The 26693-nt window shown below is 37.5% G+C and overlaps 1 protein-coding gene across 3 annotated transcripts in view; it reads left to right on the plus strand.

The window, feature by feature from the left end:
* The first annotated feature begins 2881 nt into the window (after positions 1 to 2881).
* LOC131943475 (lysM and putative peptidoglycan-binding domain-containing protein 1) overlaps positions 2882 to 26693 on the plus strand; it is a 37635-nt gene continuing 13823 nt past the window's right edge. For 2 of the 3 annotated variants that reach the window (XM_059303632.1, XM_059303634.1), the window contains exon 1: positions 2882 to 3269. In XM_059303632.1, the coding sequence (XP_059159615.1) occupies positions 3075 to 3269 (195 nt within the window). In that variant the 5' untranslated portion in view covers positions 2882 to 3074. Of the gene's footprint in view, positions 3270 to 25716; positions 25893 to 26693 lie in introns of those variants that run through there. The other variant, XM_059303633.1, reaches the window with a different exon arrangement.

A 26693-nucleotide genomic window follows, 5' to 3' on the forward strand; every position in this document is an offset into this window, starting at 1 on the left:
GATGATACTTTATTTAAATTAAAAAAAAACAATTTATTAAGTTTTATATTAATAAGGACAATTTCAAGTTTCTATTATGAACTAAAAATATTAAAGAAAATATTAAAATAATTTTCTTGAAATATGACAGTAAATAAAAGAATAAGTTGCTTCTTTATGTTGTCGAAAGAAAAAAAAATTAAAAATAGTATGTCAGGCTAAAATAAGGCTAAAAGTGTATGGTAAAATTTATTTACAAATACAAAACTGGCCCAATATTTGAACACACTGAATGATTTCAACAGAAAACACATGTAGCCTAGCAATGATTAATGAATTTAAAAAATAAATAAAGTGAAAATCTAAAATCAAAGTTCATATAGCGTTGAACTAACATTGGATCTAGAACCAGTGGCGTAGCGAGGTCGGGTGTCACCCGGTGCGGCACTTAATGGTGTCACCCCCCCCCCAGAGGCATAGAGACCCTTCCCAGGGACAAACTTTCAAATTTTCGATTTGCACCCCCCCCCTCGAGTTTTCGATTTGCACCCCCCCCCCCCCCTCAAACTTTCGATTTGCACCCCCCCCTCGAGTTTTCGATTTGCACCCCCCCTCAAACTTTCGATTTGCACCCCCCCCCCCCTCAAACTTTCGATTTGCACCCCCCCTCGAGTTTTCGATTTGCACCCCCCCCCCTCAAACTTTCGATTTGCACCCCCCCCTCGAGTTTTTCTCTATATATTTTGCTATTTTTTGCCTTGGTGTCACCCCCCTAAATGGTGTCACCCGGTGCGGTCCGCACCCCCCGCCCCCCCCCCCCCTCGCTACGCCCCTGTCTAGAACTACAAGTCACGTTTAACCAAATCTTTTCGGTAGAAGTGGGTCCCATTTCGGCCGCAATTTCTTTTCCTCCACCAATGACTGACATGAGGAATCAAGTAACTGCCCACCCAGCAGTCAATTTCTGTTTACACCTGTAAATATATCCCTTGGCAACATTTAGCATGGCTATTAATGGCTTTAGCTCATGTTTGTAATTGATTTTAATCTATAGCTAGTCATGAGTTTCATACGCACGTTTACTAGTCATGTTGTTATAATACTCGTCCCTTGAACATATAAAAAAGTACTGAAATCTAGTTCTAGAGCAGTGGTTCTTAACCTGGGTTCGATCGCACCCAAGGTTGCGGTGAGTCAGAGGCGTAGCGAGGGGGGGGGGGGGGGGGGTGCGGACCGCACCGGGTGACACCCGACCTCGCTACGCCACTGCGGCGAGTCAGTAGTTCCGTGGAGGTCAAGACACAAACCAGACTTATATGTTTCGCGACTGGATTTTGGCAATGCGGACGATAGGACTATTAAGACGGATTCTTACGCTATGAACAGAGTTTCTTCCAGGCATCTCTTCCCCCTCGAAGAAAGTCTACCGCCCCCCCCCCCCCCCGAACGAGATGGATTTTATATAGTAAACATACACTTTTACTTGTACGCCCCCCCCTTCCGAAAAATGTTGACCGCCTCCCCCCCCCCCCCCCCTGAAAATTTCAAGTGCTCCCACGGAGAAAAAGAGTCTGAAAGAAACACTGGCTATGAAACTGGTGGGTTTTGGTACCTTCAACTTCCAACAAGTTAAGAATCACTGCCTAAAATTATTAAACTTTTCAGCATGATATCTAGGTGATTTAGTTTGAAAAACGACTTATATAATGTAGGCCTAGATGTATAGAGATCTTATAATTTAACTTACATTTTAATTCAAAGCATTTATTTTTGTAAGTGCTACGAAAGTGTCAAATTAATCGAATGCTGACAAAAAAATGAGTATGCTTGATTTTACTTGATTTTTACTTTAGAAAATTAGATCTAGTATTTTTCGAATTTATTGAAACAAATTATAGACTACATCTCTTTCTACCAGAGGACTAAGGTTATACTACAATGTATATCTCATTAATAACATAATAATTAATTATAATTGAGATTTTAAAATATTGTATAGATCTAGATCTTGATAGTTTAGTAATACTAGTATTCTAAGATATAAAACCAATGTGCGCACTTCTCTCTGTCCCCAACGTATTTCCCCGATTTTCCGAGGCTATGAGATTAATACCTTCAGCAATATATGGAGATCTTAAAGACATGGACTTTTGTTGAAAATAATAGGTTGAATGTATTAAATGTATAATCTTAATTTATTTAAAGAAGAAAACCAAAAATAAAGGCATATTCGAATGTAGAAACACATTTTAAATTATGCAACCAGAAAATAATCTATTGTTGTGAAAAGAACGCAATAAACAATGACGTCACATGTCACAATTACGAAGAGTGCACAACACTAAATGGCACCATCTTCCAATTTTAGAATATGAAGAATAAATCATTCCATTTAAATTTGATTTAGATCTATAAATCTCCGCTATGAAATTTACACAATTTTCTCGACCAAAACTAATGCAAATTACTTTAAAAAATAACAACAACATAAATACCGGAACAGCCGGGTTTCTAACTGAATCATTTAATTAAGTCTCTTAATCAGTGTGTGCATTTTTAAAAAAAAATATGGTGTTGTGTTGACTAATCATAATGCTTATAATTTGGTTTTAATTTTCTAATAGGTTTTGGTTTCATATGTTATTTTAAATGTGTCGGATTTTTAGCTATTTAGTTATTTCTTAGCTTTGTCGCCAATATCGTTCAACGTGTAGTAAAGCACCATAATAACTATTTTTTTTTTCTAAACAAGTAGGCTTATAAATAATATTAAAAATATATAGGCCTATAATTCACATGAATCGGGCACCTATGGCTAGTTTCATTAATTACGTAGACCAGGGCACTTTAAAAATAATCGGAAGCGGAAATGGAAAATATATTGTAAGGGGAGATAATGAATTACCGGATCTAGATCTGCTATGGTCAACAAATCAACCAATTTTCCCAGGAAATCAAAATAAACTTTCCCACTTCACGTTAACTGAACCAATTTACTAATTGAAAACAACTGCACTTTTTGTACACATCATTTTAATCGTCATGTCACTAACATACATTAATGCTGTATCCTGGTAAAAATTAATCAGGAAAATATGGCGAGTGGAAACATACGCGGTGACGATGAGAGACAGGGACTTTCGAGATCTCTGCGTACGCAGATGGGCTACGGTACAGCTCCATCGTCTGCTGCCACGAAAAAATCCATTCCGATAACTCGAAAGTTTATTTCCAGAAAAGTGCAACGAACAGACACACTGATGGGAATATCTCTCAAATATGGAGTTCCAGTAAGTACAACTGTTGTTACCATTTCATCCTTACCCCGCCATTTGTTTCATTTCTTCCTCATCATGTCTTGCTTGGTCCTGCATTCTTATTAGGCCCTAGTGATAGTGAACCCTAGTCTTATGCAGTAGATCTAGAACTAGATCTAGGCCTAATCATGTCTTAGTCTTACTTAACTTACTGTTAGCCTTACTTTATAATTTTATTTGTTTAGGCCTATTTTAATGTTGTTTTTTTTTAAATTTTACTTAGGCCTAATTGACAAATTGAAAATTTAATTTAGTTTTAACCTTTTATTACATTAAAAATTAAAATAAATAGGCCTAGCCGTCTATAGGTCTATGATATTACGATATATAATACCATATTTTAGACTTATCTATAATTTACGCTTATAGAATGTAAAGAATTTTAATAATTAATATTATTATATTAATATATAGCCTAAATAATTAATATATTTATATAGACCTATATATCTATATATTCTCTTCATGGAGACCATGCGAAACACCACCATGTGTAAACGCACGCCGTTACTCCCCCACTTTCTAGGCATATAGCTACCACCCCCGCCATTCTGGTGAGCTAGGGTTCACCCTGAATGTTAACAATCGTAGAGCCGCGTCAAATAAGTAATGGCTATTAGGGGCAGATAATTTAGCTTTTAAACAATTTGAAACTAAGGAGAGGTAAGTTCTGCTTGATCTTTTCATAGTCGTCTGTAAACTGTCGTCACGGACTACTGCTTTCACTGTGGCAGGGAAGGGGAAATGGGAGGGTAGTGTCTAATTCACTAACTATGAAGTACTGAAAAGTAGAAAATAAAATAACTAAATAGCGGCCTATGATACGCCGCAGGTCAGCTCGTATTAATATATTAGTAATTAAAGTATTTCTATTTTGGGCCTATCAATAAATGAATAAACTACAATAAATTATTTTGTCATGGACTTAGAATAAATTATAATGAGGAATGCTGCTTCAGCTTTAAATAAAGTTGTATTTTTCTTTTTATGTCAATTAAAAAAATATTTCTACTAGGCCTACAATAAATCAATTAATTTCAATTCTTATTCCATGATGACACATTTATTTCTAAATGAATAAAATATTTTTTCACTCAACATAAAGATAAATGATAAAGAACAAATGTTTTAGATAAGTCAGAAATGAAGTTTATGTATGTCGGTAAAGTCAGAAATGAAGTTTATGTATGTCGGTACATTAACCCTTTATTTACGGAATTATGTTCTGAATGAGATTTTTACTTAAACAATGTGTTACTATATTGCTTTTGGCACATTCAAAGCAAAAATCGAAGGAAATTTCGTTTCATAAATTTTTAATGGCCCAAACAGATATTGGTACTTATAAGTACCGTCAGTAAACTAGGACATTTTTTTTCAAAAATTTTTTTTTTACAAAACAGGAACAAACGATACAGTTTATTAACTAATAACATGGCAATCATTATAACCGTCATTTTTTTGTAATTTTCACACATAAATACAGCACAAAAGTATATTATGAGTACGATTTTTATTGGATTTTCTATCGGAACACATCTTAGACCTCAAATACAGCAAAAGTTGCCGACATGTCATGCTCCCTCATTCTTGTCTGTGGTCATTCTGGTGTAGCAACGGTTGCCGCACTGAACATGCTTTTGCTGGAAGCTTCCAATAGCTATTACTTACAATGAGCCGCATAAACAAACAAAAGCCTAGTCATTCAGTACACAACTACTAGTAATACTAGTATAATTGTAGCCTACTAGAATGTTATGACAAGTCTACACTACAGTGTAAAGTTCATAAATAGAAGTGAGCTCAATGTGTTTAGGATAGCCGAAGTGGCCTACTGTTTCCTGGTTACGGATTAAAATTTACCATAGAGATCTATACCATATGCAGAAGTATCGACTATTACTAGTCTACAGATATACATTACGTAAATACTAGTTATTGTATGCAAGACAGTTTATTGCAGTAAATATAACTAACAAATTAAATCTTACTACTAGAAATAGGCTTTGGTATACAAATGAAGTATACTAAGCCTAGTAAATGAGCCTGCAACTGCTACCTTTATTCTTGTTATTCTTTTACTACTAGAAATCAACATGTAATTACAATATTTCTTATGTAAACCATATGCTAACTTTCTTATAAATGTGTAAATATCATTTTTTTAGTACATTTCGATAATTAGTTATCAAAATAATATTTATGTCACTCCACATCGAAAATCTGCCATTTCCTAAAAATCCTAAAAAAATGTCCGTGTAAACATCGATCTAATACAAAGACAATTTGATTAAAATTGTATAACTAGAAGTTAAACACGTTTGCCTGACTATTGGAGATGCCAATAAAAAATATTTGGGGATGAAAACTTCAAGAATAAGATAAAACGAAGGGAAATCAGGAACGTGTGTGAGAACGTTACAGAACAATTGTAAACTACCGATACAGCAAGACATTGAAATTGGCGCCATACCAAAAATTTTCAAAGTACATCGATCCCTCCAACTACCGGCTACTCAGGGGAGATAATACTATTAATTACATCAATAATTTTTAAAATTCGTATTAAATTAAAAATTATGCAGGCACTTAATTAAAGTGGTACTTATAAGTACCGTCAGTAGATAAAGGGTTAAGGTGATGACTTAGCTTCAAACACTTTTTCTAGACTCATATACATTTATAATTGTATTATAGGTAGCAAACAAGGTATTGTATTCTATTTGAGCTTGTCGTTCAACTAAGTACTGCTGATACTATAAAAATGGTTAGAAAAGATCCTAATTCTTTCAGCCACTGATATAGTTGTTTTAAGATAGGACCAGAGTTTGTTGTGTTTTAGGCTTGGGTTTTGATGGCCATACTTAACTAGCAAGCAGTTGATACATTTTTATCCATTAGTTCACAATAGGTGGTTTATTGTTCTAGAACTGTTAGGTCATTGGCATCTGTGGTTACTAGAGTTCTAGAATTGTTAGTACAACCCCCCCCCCCCCCCCAACAACATCACCACTCTTAACAGTTTAATTTCAAATTTGTATTTGCATATATTACAATGTTAAGTTAACTGGGTTAAAAAAATCTTATCTTGAATGACAATTTTATCAATCTTGCAAGGTTTATGTTTTCAAGTATACTCATCTTATTGTACCTGTGGTGCACCACAACAGTTGAACACAGGGAATTTAAGGGAATTTGTAATAGAAAATATTTGTTGAACTCATGGAATTTAAAGGAATTTGAAATAGAAAATATTTGGTCTAACTTTTGAGGTGCACAACAGTTGAACACAGGGAATTTAAGGGAATTTGTAATAGAAAATATTTGTTGAACTCATGGAATTTAAGGGAATTTGTAATAGAAAATATTTGTTGAACTCATGGAATTTAAGGGAATTTGTAATAGAAAATATTTGTTGAACTCATGGAATTTAAGGGAATTTGTAATAGAAAATATTTGTTGAACTCATGGAATTTAAGGGAATTTGTAATAGAAAATATTTGTTGAACTCATGGAATTTAAGGGAATTTGTAATAGAAAATATTTGTTGAACTCATGGAATTTAAGGGAATTTGTAATAGAAAATATTTGTTGAACTCATGGAATTTAAGGGAATTTGTAATAGAAAATATTTGTTGAACTCATGGAATTTAAGGGAATTTGTAATAGAAAATATTTGTTGAACTCATGGAATTTAAGGGAATTTGTAATAGAAAATATTTGTTGAACTCATGGAATTTAAGGGAATTTGTAATAGAAAATATTTGTTGAACTCATGGAATTTAAGGGAATTTGTAATAGAAAATATTTGTTGAACTCATGGAATTTAAGGGAATTTGTAATAGAAAATATTTGTTGAACTCATGGAATTTAAGGGAATTTGTAATAGAAAATATTTGTTGAACTCATGGAATTTAAGGGAATTTGTAATAGAAAATATTTGTTGAACTCATGGAATTTAAGGGAATTTGTAATAGAAAATATTTGTTGAACTCATGGAATTTAAGGGAATTTGTAATAGAAAATATTTGTTGAACTCATGGAATTTAAGGGAATTTGTAATAGAAAATATTTGTTGAACTCATGGAATTTAAGGGAATTTGTAATAGAAAATATTTGTTGAACTCATGGAATTTAAGGGAATTTGTAATAGAAAATATTTGTTGAACTCATGGAATTTAAGGGAATTTGTAATAGAAAATATTTGTTGAACTCATGGAATTTAAGGGAATTTGTAATAGAAAATATTTGTTGAACTCATGGAATTTAAGGGAATTTGTAATAGAAAATATTTGTTGAACTCATGGAATTTAAGGGAATTTGTAATAGAAAATATTTGTTGAACTCATGGAATTTAAGGGAATTTGTAATAGAAAATATTTGTTGAACTCATGGAATTTAAGGGAATTTGTAATAGAAAATATTTGTTGAACTCATGGAATTTAAGGGAATTTGTAATAGAAAATATTTGTTGAACTCATGGAATTTAAGGGAATTTGTAATAGAAAATATTTGTTGAACTCATGGAATTTAAGGGAATTTGTAATAGAAAATATTTGTTGAACTCATGGAATTTAAGGGAATTTGTAATAGAAAATATTTGTTGAACTCATGGAATTTAAGGGAATTTGTAATAGAAAATATTTGTTGAACTCATGGAATTTAAGGGAATTTGTAATAGAAAATATTTGTTGAACTCATGGAATTTAAGGGAATTTGTAATAGAAAATATTTGTTGAACTCATGGAATTTAAGGGAATTTGTAATAGAAAATATTTGTTGAACTCATGGAATTTAAGGGAATTTGTAATAGAAAATATTTGTTGAACTCATGGAATTTAAGGGAATTTGTAATAGAAAATATTTGTTGAACTCATGGAATTTAAGGGAATTTGTAATAGAAAATATTTGTTGAACTCATGGAATTTAAGGGAATTTGTAATAGAAAATATTTGTTGAACTCATGGAATTTAAGGGAATTTGTAATAGAAAATATTTGTTGAACTCATGGAATTTAAGGGAATTTGTAATAGAAAATATTTGTTGAACTCATGGAATTTAAGGGAATTTGTAATAGAAAATATTTGTTGAACTCATGGAATTTAAGGGAATTTGTAATAGAAAATATTTGTTGAACTCATGGAATTTAAGGGAATTTGTAATAGAAAATATTTGTTGAACTCATGGAATTTAAGGGAATTTGTAATAGAAAATATTTGTTGAACTCATGGAATTTAAGGGAATTTGTAATAGAAAATATTTGTTGAACTCATGGAATTTAAGGGAATTTGTAATAGAAAATATTTGTTGAACTCATGGAATTTAAGGGAATTTGTAATAGAAAATATTTGTTGAACTCATGGAATTTAAGGGAATTTGTAATAGAAAATATTTGTTGAACTCATGGAATTTAAGGGAATTTGTAATAGAAAATATTTGTTGAACTCATGGAATTTAAGGGAATTTGTAATAGAAAATATTTGTTGAACTCATGGAATTTAAGGGAATTTGTAATAGAAAATATTTGTTGAACTCATGGAATTTAAGGGAATTTGTAATAGAAAATATTTGTTGAACTCATGGAATTTAAGGGAATTTGTAATAGAAAATATTTGTTGAACTCATGGAATTTAAGGGAATTTGTAATAGAAAATATTTGTTGAACTCATGGAATTTAAGGGAATTTGTAATAGAAAATATTTGTTGAACTCATGGAATTTAAGGGAATTTGTAATAGAAAATATTTGTTGAACTCATGGAATTTAAGGGAATTTGTAATAGAAAATATTTGTTGAACTCATGGAATTTAAGGGAATTTGTAATAGAAAATATTTGTTGAACTCATGGAATTTAAGGGAATTTGTAATAGAAAATATTTGTTGAACTCATGGAATTTAAGGGAATTTGTAATAGAAAATATTTGTTGAACTCATGGAATTTAAGGGAATTTGTAATAGAAAATATTTGTTGAACTCATGGAATTTAAGGGAATTTGTAATAGAAAATATTTGTTGAACTCATGGAATTTAAGGGAATTTGTAATAGAAAATATTTGTTGAACTCATGGAATTTAAGGGAATTTGTAATAGAAAATATTTGTTGAACTCATGGAATTTAAGGGAATTTGTAATAGAAAATATTTGTTGAACTCATGGAATTTAAGGGAATTTGTAATAGAAAATATTTGTTGAACTCATGGAATTTAAGGGAATTTGTAATAGAAAATATTTGTTGAACTCATGGAATTTAAGGGAATTTGTAATAGAAAATATTTGTTGAACTCATGGAATTTAAGGGAATTTGTAATAGAAAATATTTGTTGAACTCATGGAATTTAAGGGAATTTGTAATAGAAAATATTTGTTGAACTCATGGAATTTAAGGGAATTTGTAATAGAAAATATTTGTTGAACTCATGGAATTTAAGGGAATTTGTAATAGAAAATATTTGTTGAACTCATGGAATTTAAGGGAATTTGTAATAGAAAATATTTGTTGAACTCATGGAATTTAAGGGAATTTGTAATAGAAAATATTTGTTGAACTCATGGAATTTAAGGGAATTTGTAATAGAAAATATTTGTTGAACTCATGGAATTTAAGGGAATTTGTAATAGAAAATATTTGTTGAACTCATGGAATTTAAGGGAATTTGTAATAGAAAATATTTGTTGAACTCATGGAATTTAAGGGAATTTGTAATAGAAAATATTTGTTGAACTCATGGAATTTAAGGGAATTTGTAATAGAAAATATTTGTTGAACTCATGGAATTTAAGGGAATTTGTAATAGAAAATATTTGTTGAACTCATGGAATTTAAGGGAATTTGTAATAGAAAATATTTGTTGAACTCATGGAATTTAAGGGAATTTGTAATAGAAAATATTTGTTGAACTCATGGAATTTAAGGGAATTTGTAATAGAAAATATTTGTTGAACTCATGGAATTTAAGGGAATTTGTAATAGAAAATATTTGTTGAACTCATGGAATTTAAGGGAATTTGTAATAGAAAATATTTGTTGAACTCATGGAATTTAAGGGAATTTGTAATAGAAAATATTTGTTGAACTCATGGAATTTAAGGGAATTTGTAATAGAAAATATTTGTTGAACTCATGGAATATAAGGGAATTTGTAATAGAAAATATTTGTTGAACTCATGGAATTTAAGGGAATTTGTAATAGAAAATATTTGTTGAACTCATGGAATTTAAGGGAATTTGTAATAGAAAATATTTGTTGAACTCATGGAATTTAAGGGAATTTGTAATAGAAAATATTTGTTGAACTCATGGAATTTAAGGGAATTTGTAATAGAAAATATTTGTTGAACTCATGGAATTTAAGGGAATTTGTAATAGAAAATATTTGTTGAACTCATGGAATTTAAGGGAATTTGTAATAGAAAATATTTGTTGAACTCATGGAATTTAAGGGAATTTGTAATAGAAAATATTTGTTGAACTCATGGAATTTAAGGGAATTTGTAATAGAAAATATTTGTTGAACTCATGGAATTTAAGGGAATTTGTAATAGAAAATATTTGTTGAACTCATGGAATTTAAGGGAATTTGTAATAGAAAATATTTGTTGAACTCATGGAATTTAAGGGAATTTGTAATAGAAAATATTTGTTGAACTCATGGAATTTAAGGGAATTTGTAATAGAAAATATTTGTTGAACTCATGGAATTTAAGGGAATTTGTAATAGAAAATATTTGGTCTGACATTTGAAGAAAAACTGGCCTTGGGTTTTTTTTGTGACATCTCTAATCATTATAGCCATGGCAAATTTACTTAGCAGTAGGAAGATTATTTTAAGCATTAGAAATTTCAGATTCGTTTTGATCAAAAGTAAAAAAAATTCTGTTTCAGAACTGTCAAAGGTAAATTGTTTTTTTTTTTTTTGTACCTGTAACCTCTAACCCATAATTTTGTAAGTGTAAACATTGTCTGTGCTTATAACCCAGAACTTACGTGATGGGCTCTGCTCACTCTTTGTCTAAAACTTAAAAAAACAAATGCTCAAGATTTAAGACATCGAATTTTTTATTATTGCAGTTTATAGAGAACTATGTGTAAAAGTAGAGATGGTTTGATAGTTAATAACAATTTGCAATTACTTTATAGCTATTATTTTTTTCTGAAAAAAAAAAAACCCTTGAAAAACCCAAAATGTAAATGGGAATCATGCTAATATTTTTTGTACAGTATATGGCCTGTAGATGTATTGACCTTTTAACATTTGAAAATTTTTTTTTAAAGTATCTGAACATTGTTTTTTAGTTAAAAAAAATAAATGAGATAAATTAATAGATGTTACAATTTGTTACAGTAAAAAATATTTTCTTCAGACTACCCTGTCATATTAAAAAATTTTTTAATTGATCATTATATCTAGATGGCACATGAGCAGGGCCCATCTAGATTAGATGGCACATGAGCAGGGCCCATCTAGATGGCACATGAGCAGGGCCCATCTAGATTAGATGGCACATGAGCAGGGCCCATCTAGATGGCACATGAGCAGGGCCCATCTAGATGGCACATGAGCAGGGCCCATCTAGATGGTACATGAGCAGGGTCCATCTAGATTAGATGGCACATGAGCAGGGCCCATCTAGATGGCACATGAGCAGGGCCCATCTAGATGGCACATGAGCAGGGCCCATCTAGATGGCACATGAGCAGGGCCCATCTAGATTAGATGGCACATGAGCAGGGCCCATCTAGATGGCACATGAGCAGGGCCCATCTAGATTAGATGGCACATGAGCAGGGCCCATCTAGATTAGATGGCACATGAGCAGGGCCCATCTAGATGGCACATGAGCAGGGCCCATCTAGATGGCCCATGAGCAGGGCCCATCTAGATGGTACATGAGCAGGGCCCATCTAGATGGCACATGAGCAGGGCCCATCTAGATGGCACATGAGCAGGGCCCATCTAGATGGCACATGAGCAGGGCCCATCTAGATGGCACATGAGCAGGGCCCATCTAGATGGCACATGAGCAGGGCCCATCTAGATGGCACATGAGCAGGGCCCATCTAGATGGCACATGAGCAGGGCCCATCTAGATGGCACATGAGCAGGGCCCATCTAGATGGCACATGAGCAGGGCCCATCTAGATGGCACATGAGCAGGGCCCATCTAGATGGCACATGAGCAGGGCCCATCTAGATGGCACATGAGCAGGGCCCATCTAGATGGTACATGAGCAGGGCCCATCTAGATGGCACATGAGCAGGGCACATCTAGATGGCACATGAGCAGGGCCCATCTAGATTAGATGGCACATGAGCAGGGCCCATCTAGATTAGATGGCACATGAGCAGGGCCCATCTAGATGATCTAATGGCAACAGACTTAGTTCAAGGTAGCCGTTATGATTGCTATACTCTAAACTTACAACCCACAATTTGGTACTGGAAGTATTGGCTAGATCAAAGCTTACCCAAGTTAGTGAAGTCATGTTAGGGTTAAGTTGTCATGGGTCCCCCTTGTCTACCCAAGTTAGTGAAGTCATGTTAGGGTTAGGGTTAAGTTGTTATGGGCCCCCCTTGTCTACCCAAGTTAGTGAAGTCATGTTAGGGTTAAGTTGTCATGTGTCCCCCTTGTCTACCCAAGTTAGTGAAGTCATGTTAGGGTTAAGTTGTCATGGGTCCCCCTTGTCTTCCCAAGTTAGTGAAGTCATGTTAGGGTTAAGTTGTTATGGGTCCCCCTTGTCTACCCAAGCTAGTGAAGTCATGTTAGGGTTAGGGTTAAGTTGTCATGGGTCCCCCTTGTCTTCCCAAGTTCGTGAAGTCATGTTAGGGTTAAGTTGTTATGGGTCCCCCTTGTCTACCCAAGTTAGTGAAGTCATGTTAGGGTTAAGTTGTTATGGGTCCCCCTTGTCTACCCAAGTTAGTGAAGTCATGTTAGGGTTAGGGTTAAGTTGTCATGGGTCCCCCCTGTCTACCCAAGTTAGTGAATTCATGTTAGGGTTAGGGTTAAGTTGTTATGGGTCCCCCTTGTCTACCCAAGTTAGTGAAGTCATGTTAGAGTTAAGTTGTTATGGGTCCCCCTTGTCTACCCAAGTTAGTGAAGTCATGTTAGGGTTAAGTTGTCATGGGCCCTCCTTGTCTACCCAAGTTAGTGAAGTCATGTTAGGGTTAAGTTGTCATGGGCCCTCCTTGTCTACCCAAGTTAGTGAAGTCATGTTAGGGTTAGGGTTAAGTTGTCATGGGTCCCCCTTGTCTTCCCAAGTTAGTGAAGTCATGTTAGGGTTAAGTTGTCATGGGTCCCCCTTGTCTTCCCAAGTTAGTGAAGTCATGTTAGGGTTAAGTTGTTATGGGTCCCCCTTGTCTTCCCAAGTTAGTGAAGTCATGTTAGGGTTAAGTTGTCATGGGTCCCCCTTGTCTTCCCAAGTTAGTGAAGTCATGTTAGGGTTAGGGTTAAGTTGTCATGGGTCCCCCTTGTCTTCCCAAGTTAGTGAAGTCATGTTAGGGTTAAGTTGTTATGGGTCCCCCTTGTCTACCCAAGTTAGTGAAGTCATGTTAGGGTTAAGTTGTTATGGGTCCCCCTTGTCTTCCCAAGTTAGTGAAGTCATGTTAGGGTTAAGTTGTTATGGGTCCCCCTTGTCTATCCAAGTTAGTGAAGTCATGTTAGGGTTAAGTTGTCATGGGTCCCCCTTGTCTACCCAAGTTAGTGAAGTCATGTTAGGGTTAGGGTTAAGTTGTCATGGGTCCCCCTTGTCTATCCAAGTTAGTGAAGTCATGTTAGGGTTAGGGTTAAGTTGTCATGGGTCCCCCTTGTCTACCCAAGTTAGTGAAGTCATGTTAGGGTTAGGGTTAAGTTGTCATGGGTCCCCCTTGTCTACCCAAGTTAGTGAAGTCATGTTAGGGTTAGGGTTAAGTTGTCATGGGCCCCCCTTGTCTACCCAAGTTAGTGAAGTCATGTTAGGGTTAGGGTTAAGTTGTTATGGGTCCCCCTTGTCTACCCAAGTTAGTGAAGTCATGTTAGGGTTAAGTTGTTATGGGTCCCCCTTGTCTACCCAAGTTAGTGAAGTCATGTTAGGGTTAGGGTTAAGTTGTTATGGGCCCCCCTTGTCTACCCAAGTTAGTGAAGTCATGTTAGGGTTAAGTTGTCATGGGCCCTCCTTGTCTACCCAAGTTAGTGAAGTCATGTTAGGGTTAAGTTGTCATGGGCCCCCCTTGTCTACCCAAGTTAGTGAAGTCATGTTAGGGTTAAGTTGTCATGGGCCCTCCTTGTCTACCCAAGTTAGTGAAGTCATGTTAGGGTTAGGGTTAAGTTGTTATGGGCCCTCCTTGTCTACCCAAGTTAGTGAAGTCATGTTAGGGTTAGGGTTAAGTTGTTATGGGCCCCCCTTGTCTACCCAAGTTAGTGAAGTCATGTTAGGGTTAGGGTTAAGTTGTTATGGGCCCCCCTTGTCTACCCAAGTTAGTGAAGTCATGTTAGGGTTAAGTTGTCATGGGCCCTCCTTGTCTACCCAAGTTAGTGAAGTCATGTTAGGGTTAAGTTGTCATGGGCCCCCCTTGTCTACCCAAGTTAGTGAAGTCATGTTAGGGTTAGGGTTAAGTTGTTATGGGCCCCCCTTGTCTACCCAAGTTAGTGAAGTCATGTTAGGGTTAGGGTTAAGTTGTTATGGGCCCTCCTTGTCTACCCAAGTTAGTGAAGTCATGTTAGGGTTAAGTTGTTATGGGCCCCCCTTGTCTACCCAAGTTAGTGAAGTCATGTTAGGGTTAAGTTGTCATGGGTCCCCCTTGTCTACCCAAGTTAGTGAAGTCATGTTAGGGTTAGGGTTAAGTTGTTATGGGCCCCCCTTGTCTACCCAAGTTAGTGAAGTCATGTTAGGGTTAGGGTTAAGTTGTCATGGGCCCCCCTTGTCTACCCAAGTTAGTGAAGTCATGTTAGGGTTAAGTTGTCATGGGTCCCCCTTGTCTACCCAAGTTAGTGAAGTCATGTTAGGGTTAAGTTGTCATGGGCCCCCCTTGTCTTCCCAAGTTAGTGAAGTCATGTTAGGGTTAAGTTGTCATGGGCCCCCCTTGTCTAGCCAAGTTAGTGAAGTCATGTTAGGGTTAAGTTGTTATGGGCCCCCCTTGTCTACCCAAGTTAGTGAAGTCATGTTAGGGTTAAGTTGTCATGGGCCCCCCTTGTCTAGCCAAGTTAGTGAAGTCATGTTAGGGTTAAGTTGTTATGGGCCCCCCTTGTCTACCCAAGCTAGTGAAGTCATGTTAGGGTTAGGGTTAAGTTGTTATGGGTCCCCCTTGTCTACCCAAGCTAGTGAAGTCATGTCTTAGTCGTACAAATTTGCCACCTTTAACTTTTCTAAAATAATTATTCCATTATGTTTTATGTAGATACAAGAAATTAAGTTTAGAAAATACTAACTCAACCACAAGCTTAGAAAACAAACAGTAGGTGTAGAAGTTCATTTTTAGAAAACATTGACATTTGTTATAGAAAATATTGGCATAAATTAGGGGAAATATTGACATTAATTTTAGCAATTCTGGACATGAGTAAAAAAAACCCACCAAAATGTAAGTTTCAAAGTTCAGATAATATTATCTTAACTTGAATCGAAACATCAGAGTAGACCTTAGAATCAGTTTGCTGCTCACCTTAAAGATTAGACTTTAGAATCAGTTCGCTGCTCACCTTAAAGAGTAGACTTTAGAATCAGTTCGCTGCTCACCTTAAAGAGTAGACTTTAGAATCAGTTTGCTGCTCACCTTAAAGAGTAGACTTTAGAATCAGTTCGCTGCTCACCTTAAAGAGTAGACTTTAGAATCAGTTCGCTGCTCACCTTAAAGAGTAGACTTTAGAATCAGTTCGCTGCTCACCTTAAAGAGTAGACTTTAGAATCAGTTTGCTGCTCACTTAAAGAGTAGACTTTAGAATCAGTTTGCTGCTCACCTTAAAGAGTAGACTTTAGAATCAGTTCGCTGCTCACCTTAAAGAGTAGACTTTAGAATCAGTTTGCTGCTCACCTTAAAGAGTAGACTTTAGAATCAGTTTGCTGCTCACCTTAAAGAGTAGACTTTAGAATCAGTTCGCTGCTCACCTTAAAGAGTAGACTTTAGAATCAGTTCTCTGCTCACCTTAAAGAGTAGACTTTAGAATCAGTTCTCTGCTCACCTTAAAGAGTAGACTTTAGAATCAGTTTGCTGCTCACCTTAGGCTAACATTTATTCTAGGCATCACTTATATAGCATTTACATATATATTTTCTTGTTATTAAACTACGAAATATTATATAACCAGTGGAGTATCTAGGATTTTCGGGCCCCTATGCAAAAATTATCAGTGGGCCCTTTAGTCAGCCATTTGGCTACAAATGAGTTTAACGAAGAGATCAAATACTACTTACGATGTATATTTTTGAATAATATAAATATTCTGTACATCTTATATTTTATACGTCCTGATTATGTATTTATACTATATTATTATCAAGGCCCACTACTGCTATAAACCGTAGTTTTGTAAAAATGTTACTGGCTTACAGTTAGTTTTTTTTAAAGTAACCAAAAACAGTAGCGTCACAAGCTGATGACAACATTTATGCCTGACAAAACTACATTGTATGAAGCTAAAAAAATAAAAAATTAGTGAGAGGGGGGTGACACCCTACAGAAAATGGGAAATTGTTGAGGACAATGGGCAATATTCCCTCTAAGGGGGAAAAGCTGCACTGTTCTAAAAGTCTTATACAGATATATATTTATTTTACAAAATCACTGCGCTGCGGCTCAAAGCTACTGAGCGGTCGCGCAGCTTAGAGGGAACATTGACAATGGGACATCTTTAGTAAACACACAGGGGAACATCTGGGCACCTTTAGTAAACGCACAGGGGAACATCCGACCTTGTGATGCCACTAACCAAATACAATTTTTTTAAAAATTGCTCATGATTTATTTAGATCTGTTTTTTTTTCATGCCTTTAGTTTTGCAATCAGTTCATTGAGATCTGTTTGAGCTGTTTCTGTAATTTGGATACCTAGGATGGCCAAGCTACTAACAGAATGGGCATATCTACAATTTGTTTCAATACCTAGGATGGCCAAGCTACTAACAGAATGGGCATATCTACAATTTGTTTCAATACCTAGGATGGCCAAGCTACTAACAGAATGGGCATATCTACAATTTGTTTCAATACCTAGGATGGCCAAGCTACTAACAGAATGGGCATATCTACAATTTGTTTCAATACCTAGGATGGCCAAGCTACTAACAGAATGGGCATATCTACAATTTGTTTCAATACCTAGGATGGCCAAGCTACTAACAGAATGGGCATATCTACAATTTGTTTCAATACCTAGGATGGCCAAGCTACTAACAGAATGAACATATCTACAATTTGTTTCAATACAAATTAACATCATCATAATGAGATTTAAAAATTCCATCATAGACATCAAAATCTCCTTCCCAAGCACTATGGATTGTTAAAGAATGTTTAAACTATTGAGCGTACCTGTCTGCGTTGCTGCGATCTAGTCTAACATACCAGGGTAGCAAAACAAAAAGCCCATATGTGATTTGGTCCCTTTTACCTTGCTTACGCTAGCTTTACAGTAGCTACACCACTGTGTCAAACCATAATGCTGTTTTGTCAGTTTGTCTCAGTTGTTGAATTGATGCTTTTAATTCATACATCTGAACTTTGGAAACAGGTGTTGAATTGGTGCTTTTAATTCATACATCTGAACTTTGGAAACAGGTGTTGAATTGGTGCTTTTAATTCATACATCTGAACTTTGGAAACAGTTGTTGAATTGGTGCTTTTAATTCATACATCTGAACTTTGGAAACAGTTGTTGAATTGGTGCTTTTAATTCATACATCTGAACTTTGGAAACAGGTGTTGAATTGGTGCTTTTAATTCATACATCTGAACTTTGGAAACAGGTGTTGAATTGGTGCTTTTAATTCATACATCTGAACTTTAGAAACAGTTGTTGAATTGATGCTTTTAATTCATACATCTGAACTTTGGAAACAGTTGTTGAATTGATGCTTTTAATTCATACATCTGAACTTTGGAAACGGTTGTTGAATTGATGCTTTTAATTCATACATCTGAACTTTAGAAACAGTTGTTGAATTGATGCTTTTAATTCATACATCTGAACTTTAGAAACAGTTGTTGAATTGATGCTTTTAATTCATACATCTGAACTTTAGAAACAGTTGTTGAGTTGATGCTTTTAGTTCATACATCTGAACTTTGGAAACAGTTGTTGAATTGATGCTTTTAATTCATACATCTGAACTTTAGAAACAGTTGTTGAGTTGATGCTTTTAATTCATACATCTGAACTTTGGAAACAGTTGTTGAGTTGATGCTTTTAATTCATACATCTGAACTTTAGAAACAGTTGTTGAATTGATGCTTTTAATTCATACATCTGAACTTTAGAAACAGTTGTTGAATTGATGCTTTTAATTCATACATCTGAACTTTAGAAACAGTTGTTGAATTGATGCTTTTAATTCATACATCTGAACTTTAGAAACAGTTGTTGAATTGATGCTTTTAATTCATACATCTGAACTTTAGAAACAGTTGTTGAATTGATGCTTTTAATTCATACATCTGAACTTTAGAAACAGTTGTTGAATTGATGCTTTTAATTCATACATCTGAACTTTAGAAACAGTTGTTGAATTGATGCTTTTAATTCATACATCTGAACTTTAGAAACAGTTGTTGAATTGATGCTTTTAATTCATACATCTGAACTTTAGAAACAGTTGTTGAATTGATGCTTTTAATTCATACATCTGAACTTTAGAAACAGTTGTTGAATTGATGCTTTTAATTCATACATCTGAACTTTAGAAACAGTTGTTGAATTGATGCTTTTAATTCATACATCTGAACTTTAGAAACAGTTGTTGAATTGATGCTTTTAATTCATACATCTGAACTTTAGAAACAGTTGTTGAATTGATGCTTTTAATTCATACATCTGAACTTTGGAAACTTGTCCTATCTGATATCATGTGTAACATTGTTATATGAACTTGGTTTGAGTTATTTCAGTTCAAGCAATAAAGGTTTGTAAGATAGTTCTGTCTAATTGAATAAAGGTGGGTTTACTAAAATATTGTCTATCTCATGTAATTAAGCTATAAGGTGGGTTTAGTACACAAAATAGGCTATAGAAATGGTAGGTAGTTTATAACAAAAAAATGTTAGATTTTTGAGAACATAGGCCTAGGATAGAAACAAACGAATCTTAGATTATGCTACTTTATGATGCCATACAGTAATCAAATTCTACAATTCAAGTGACGTCCGTCCAGTGACGGTGTTCACTCTGAAATCAAATGATACTGCCAGTTACCTGAGGAGCTTAAATTACCATAACACTCTTCTTATACCATCTAATACTTATCTTTTTAATTTTCTCCACTGTAACTTAATTATCTTTTATTAGGACACCGCAATACGATAAGTACCATTTCCTGTTATAGGAAATTTGTTCGTCACAAATTGCTAGCAACTGCTCGTATACACGTAAGATGAATGAAAAGGGAGGTAATAGTGAAAGTGTACAACCTCAACATTTTTTACAGTTACGGTTCTTTATCAACCATCGGCTGGCGTTTCACGTGATATTTGTTGCGTTCGTCCACGAACAGGAGGGGGTGGGGGTCGGGTGAAGTCATCGTCACGTGATAATAGCGTTAATCACTTAATGTCACGTCACCCGCCATAACGTCACTGTAGACCTGATGTCAACAAACAGTTGACCTGATGTCAACAAACAGTTGACCTGATGTCAACACCCACTTGACCTGATGTCAATAAACAGTTGACCTCATGTCAACACCTGTTTGACCTTATGTCAACACCCACTTGACCTGATGTCAACAACACCTTGATCAGATGTCAACAACACCTTGACCAGATGTCAACACCCACTTGACCTGATGTCAACATCTTGTTGACCTAATGTCATCAAGTTGACCTGATGTCAACACCCACTTGACCTGATGTCAACACCCACTTGACCTGATGTCAACATCTTGTTGACCTAATGTCATCAAGTTGACCTGATGTCAACACCCGCTTGACCTGATGTCAACACCCGCTTGACCTGATGTCAACACCCACTTGACCTGATGTCAACATCTTGTTGACCTAATGTCATCAAGTTGACCTGATGTCAACACCCACTTGACCTGATGTCAACATCTTGTTGACCTAATGTCATCAAGTTGACCTGATGTCAACACCCGCTTGACCTGATGTCAACAACCGCCAACCCAATCTAGCTGGTACAGCTACCTCTTGCCAAAGTTTCAAATATTCACTCATGGACACCTTGGTGCTACAAAGTTTGTATGATGAATGTCCTGCCTGTAGTATGAATGTCCTGCCTGTAGTATGAATGTCCTGCCAGTTTTATGAATGTCCTGCCCGTAGTATGAATGTCCTGCCTGTAGTATGAATGTCCTGCCTGTAGTATGAATGTCCTGCCTGTAGTATGAATGTCCTGCCTGTAGTGTGAATGTCCTGCCTGTAGTGTGAATGTCCTGTCTGTAGTGTGAATGTCCTGTCTGTAGTGTGAATGTCCTGCCTGTAGTATGAATGTCCTGCCAGTGTCATGAATGTCCTGCCTGTAGCATGAATGTCCTGCCAGTGTCATGAATGTCCTGCCAGTGTCATGAATGTCCTGCCTGTAGTTTGAATGTCCTGCATGTAAGGTGCATGTCCTGCCTGTAGCATGAATGTCCTGCCTGTAGCATGAATGTCCTGCCTGTAGTATGAATGTCCTGCCTGTAGTATGAATGTCCTGCCTGTAGTATGAATGTCCTGCCTGTAGTATGAATGTCCTGTCTGTAGCATGAATGTCCTGCCTGTAGTGTGAATGTCCTGCCAGTGTTATGAATGTCCTGCCTGTAGTATGAATGTCCTGCCTGTAGTATGAATGTCCTGCCTGTAGTATGAATGTCCTGCCTGTAGTATGAATGTCCTGCCTGTAGTATGAATGTCTTGCCTGTAGTATGAATGTCCTGCCTGTAGTATGAATGTCCTGCCTGTAGTGTGAATGTCCTGCCTGTAGTATGAATGTCCTGCCTGTAGTGTGAATGTCCTGCCTGTAGTATGAATGTCCTGCCAGTGTTATGAATGTCCTGCCTGTAGTATGAATGTCCTAGAACCACCCCCTCCGTCACCATGTTAGCCACACACCAAACGACGCCATCCAAATGTTGACCATGAACCAGCTATACATCACTCAACTCACTGCCCGCAGAAGGTGTGAAAAGATGGCGTCTTTCTTATGGTTTTGTTTACGTGACAGTAGAGTATTTTTAAAACCAAGATCTATTTTTGGAACAAAGGGCCATAACTATGGCAGTAGTGACGGCATTCAAACTTGGGAGTTTAATGGCGCAATGTGACTGATACACTTCTAGGGAGATAAACATGTGGACCGCACAAAACAAGGTCGTCTAGGACCGTATCAAGGTCGTTTGGGACCTTACAAAACGAGGCATTTGGGACCTGACAAAACGAGGCATTTGGGACCTGACAAAACGAGTGCATTTGGGACTTTATAAAACGAGGCATTTGGGACCTGACAAAACGATGGCATTTGGGACCTGACAAAACGAGGCATTTGGGACCTTACAAAACGAGGCATTTGGGACTTTATAAAACGAGGCATTTGGGACCTGACAAAACGATGGCATTTGGGACTTTACAAAACGAGGGCATTTGGGACCTGACAAAACGAGTGCATTTGGGACTTTATAAAACGAGGCATTTGGGACCTGACAAAACGATGGCATTTGGAACTTTACAAAACGAGGGCATTTGGGACTTACCAAAACGAGGGCATTTGGGACTTACCAAAACGAGGGCATTTGGGACTTACCAAAACGAGGGCATTTGGGACTTACCAAAACGAGGGCATTTGGGACTTACCAAAACGAGGGCATTTGGGACTTACCAAAACGAGGGCATTTGGGACCTGATTAAACACATGGTCACGTGGTTCAAACTTCACGTGACATTTTTGTGAAACGTCCGCTGGGGTTATCCGCCGTCACGCGTCATTGAACGTCACAAGTGACGTAAGTAGGTGCAAGCACGAAGGCCCTGTACGTAATTTTTGTCCCCGACATTAGCTGGGGGATTGTCGGCCCTTATTGTACCCCTGTCGACATAGAGAATGGGGGGAGGGGAGGGGGGCAGTTCCCCAGTCATGTTCTTACACTGGACATGTCATACCCCAGTCATGTTCTTACACTGGTCATGTCAGTCTAGCACGTGACCAAAATACCAATGACGTCATAAGCTGGACGTTTCCCGGCGACCTTGAACCACGTCACGGTCCGTTGGTCGCGTGTTAATTAGACGTCAGTTGTCCGCATCTGACCTGGACCTTGGCGAACAACAAGCGGTGCAATCAATATCTGATGGGTTCTGTGGGATCAGAACAACAAGCGGTGCAATCAATAGCTGAAGGGTTCTGTGGGGTCAGTACAACAAGCGATGCAATCAATATCTGAAGGGTTCTGTGGGATCAGAACAACATTGGGCAGTCGGCAATCATTCTCTCTCTCTCCACTGGGTACATCCATTGGGCAGTCGGCAATCAGAGCTTTTGTAACCAAGTCCCCAACCTTCAATCAGGCCCAGCCTCTCTCCACTGGGTACATCCATTCAAGCAAGTTTCGATACAACACCTGTATGCAATCAGATGGTCTATTTCAACACGGGCACATTGACAGCACATTGACCGTCAACTGACCTTTCCTCCAGGAGTGTGACGTCATCATTTATGAGCCAGATCTAAGGAGCTCACATTTTAGGTTGAATCTTCATTCAGTGCATGAGTTTAGTGAGCAACTGAGCTTATCAATCCACCGGAGCTTATTTTTCCTCAATAGCCTATTGGAAATCTAGAGCTTCATTAATAACGAGAGTTTATACTAGGATCTTTAGGCAAGGCGCTAGTTTAAATAGACTGAATGTAAGGATCTTTAGGCAAGGCGCTAGTTTAAGTTTAAATAGATGGAATGTAAGGATCTTTAGGCAAGGCGCTAGTTTAAGTTTAAATAGATGGAATGTAAGGATCTTTAGGCAAGGCGCTAGTTTAAGTTTAAATAGATGGAATGTAAGGATCTTTAGACAAGGCGCTAGTTTAAATAGACTGAATGTAAGGATCTTTAGGCAAGGCGCTAGTTTAAATAGACTGAATGTAAGGATCTTTAGGCAAGGCGCTAGTTTAAATAGACTGAATGTAAGGATCTTTAGGCAAGGCGCTAGTTTAAATAGACTGAATGTAAGGATCTTTAGGCAAGGCGCTAGTTTAAATAGACTGAATGTAAGGATCTTTAGACAAGGCGCTAGTTTTTAAGTTTAAATAGATGGAATGTAAGGATCTTTAGACAAGGCGCTAGTTTAAATAGACGGAATGTAAGGATCTTTAGGCAAGGCGCTAGTTTAAGTTTAAATAGATGGAATGTAAGGATCTTTAGACAAGGCGCTAGTTTAAATAGACGGAATGTAAGGATCTTTAGGCAAGGCGCTAGTTTAAGGGGATATGCGCCGTAAAAATTATTCATTAAAATTTCTTGTTTTTTGTCATGATGGGTTTCTTGAACTTTTTGAAACTTTGTCCATATTTGTATAAAGAAAATAATAAATGTAAATTTTTTTAAATGTGTTTAAGATACCATTTTTATGACCCTATTACGTAAACTTTAGGCGTTTATATTTAGTTACGGGCTAGGGAAGAGAGAAGGTGTGTGTGTGTGGGGGGGGAGGGGGGTGTCTCCTGAAGTCCGCCCACTAGTCCACAAATGAGAAGGTATGAAACATTTTTTTAAATGACAATGGACAAAAGATGCGTTAATTTTTTAAATAAGTCATTGTGCAGGCTGATCAAGCACTTGATTATGTCATTGTCAGGAGCCTTATTGTTGGAAGTCCAATAGACGATGAATACTTGTTGCCTCGAGTTGAAAGCGTATTGAGGCAACACGGGACCTAAAGATGAATGACGGATCTAGACATCAGGGCAGTACAATGGTTCCTTGTCCAACTGCTGATAGTTTGACGGAGCTAGCTGTCCGTTCATGTCTGGGGTTGGGGGGGGGGGGGGCGCTAAACGAAATATTCCCACACAAAATGGGGAGACAGCTAATGTACTGGCTACCTGTGTGTGTGTGTAGCTACAGGCTACAACCTACCTACATTTACCTTGTGATGTCCGCTCCCATGTTGTGCATCAGTGACTTCACATTTCTTACGTGTAACTGGGGAAATGGGGGGGGGGGGCGCATTTCGGGACGGTTGTACTTGATTTTTGGCATCGGTTGCCTTTGTGTTGCGGGCTGTTGGATCTTTCATATATTTGTCAGACTGTCATAGAGTTGTCAGACTGTCATAGAATTGTCAGACTGTCATAAAGTTGTCAGACTGTCATAGAGTTGTCAGACTGTCATAGAGTTGTCAGACTGTCATAGAATTGTCAGACTGTCATAGAGTTGTCAGACTGTCATAGAGTTGTCAGACTGTCATAGATTTGTCAGACTGTCATAGAGTTGTCAGACTGTCATAGAGTTGTCAGACTGTCATTGAGTTGTCAGACTGTCATAGAGTTATCAGACTGTCATAGAGTTGTCAGACTGTCTTAGAATTGTCAGACTGTCATAGAATTGTCAGACTGTCATAGAGTTGTCATAGAGTTGTCACTCCTGTTAGACTGACATAGAGTTGTTAGACTGTCAACGATATGTCAGTTTGTCATAGAGTTGTCAGTCTGACTTAGGAATAGACTAGTCAGACTGTCATATGTATCCTGAGATAGATATTTCATCCCATCCCCCCTCCCGTGTAGATATATAATCCCACCACCTTCCGTGTATATATATCACAACCCCTCCGTGTAAATATATCAGACCCCCCCCCCCCCCCCGTGTAGATATATCAGCTCCCCTCTCGTGTAGATATATCACCCCCCCCCCCGTGTAGATATATCAGCCCCCCTCCGGTGTAGATATATCAGCCCCCCTCTGGTGTAGATATATCAGCCCCCCCCCTCCGGTGTAGATATATCAGCCCCCCTCCCGTGTAGATATATCAGCCCCCCTCCGGTGTAGATATATCAGCCCCCCCCCCCTCCCCCTCGTGTAGATATATCCCCCCGTGTAGATATATCCCCCCCCCCCCCCGTGTAGATATAACACCCCCCCCCCCGTGTCACGAGTCAGCTGACAAACAAGATGCGACAGTGAAGCAAGTCGAGCCAAGGACCGTCACTCTCGCGGGGTCACCTTCACCGGCCGTGACGTCACGCGAGCCCTTGTTTAGCCTCGGGTTGCTATAAAAGTCTGGCCGAGCGAGTTCTGTGCCTGTAGTGTAGCCGTCAGTGACGTTGTGTATTCCTGGATCTACTGCAACTCTGTCTCCAACATTCGAGTCAGTGTGTGGGATTTTCCTTGTGTGGCAGCCAACTTACTCACTTGATTCGTTTTTCTGTGTTCTCTTGCTGGTCTGGTTAGACAATTTCTATCCTGGTGTAGAAGCTTTGAGTTGCTGACTGTAGTAAGTCACTTGTAAAGTTGGGTTAATAATGGGACATCTAGTCTGGCTGAGTGGCCAATAGTCTGTGTACATTTGTGACCAACAGTCTGTGTACATTTGTGGCCAACAGTCTGTGTACATTTGTGGCCAACAATGTGTGTACATTTGTGGCCAACAGTCTGTGTACATGTGTGGCCAACAGTCTGTGTACAATTGTGGCCAACAGTCTGTGTACATTTGTGGCCAACAGTCTGTGTACATTTGTGGCCCGTCAGTTTGTGAGAGGGACGGGGTTGACCTGAGCTGTGTCATTGCCTCCCCCCCTCCCCCAACAACACGCCACAGGTCGCGTGGCCACTGACCCGTGTACTGACCTTAGACTGGACACCGTGACCAGATGTAAACAAAGTCACGTGGTCTCACTGGAGAAAATAAACTCCGCCCCTTCAACGTTTGTAGTTCCGTCCCCTCACACTGAGGTCACAGTTTACAAGAGGACCTAGTACACCACGTCCAACCGTTGGGTCACTAGTGTCAGAAGACGTTGAGAACCGTGGAGTTGAGATAGTCCACCCATGTTTAGCCCCCTTCCCCCCCCCCCCCATTGACTTGTGTAGCCCAACTGTTGAGTATCTCACGACGTCCAATGTTGGCGTTATGGGGAACTTTACACACTGGGAAACTTGATACACTGGGAAACACTGGGAAACTTGACACACTAGGAAACTTGACACACTGGGAAACTTGACACACTGGGAAACTTGACACACTGGGAAACTTGACACACTGGGAAACTTGACACACTGGGAAACTTGACACACT

Source organism: Physella acuta, unplaced genomic scaffold, assembly GCF_028476545.2.
Source record: "Physella acuta isolate Inbredline_101_S28 unplaced genomic scaffold, ASM2847654v3 ptg000457l, whole genome shotgun sequence".
Taxonomy (NCBI): Eukaryota; Metazoa; Mollusca; class Gastropoda; family Physidae; genus Physella; species Physella acuta.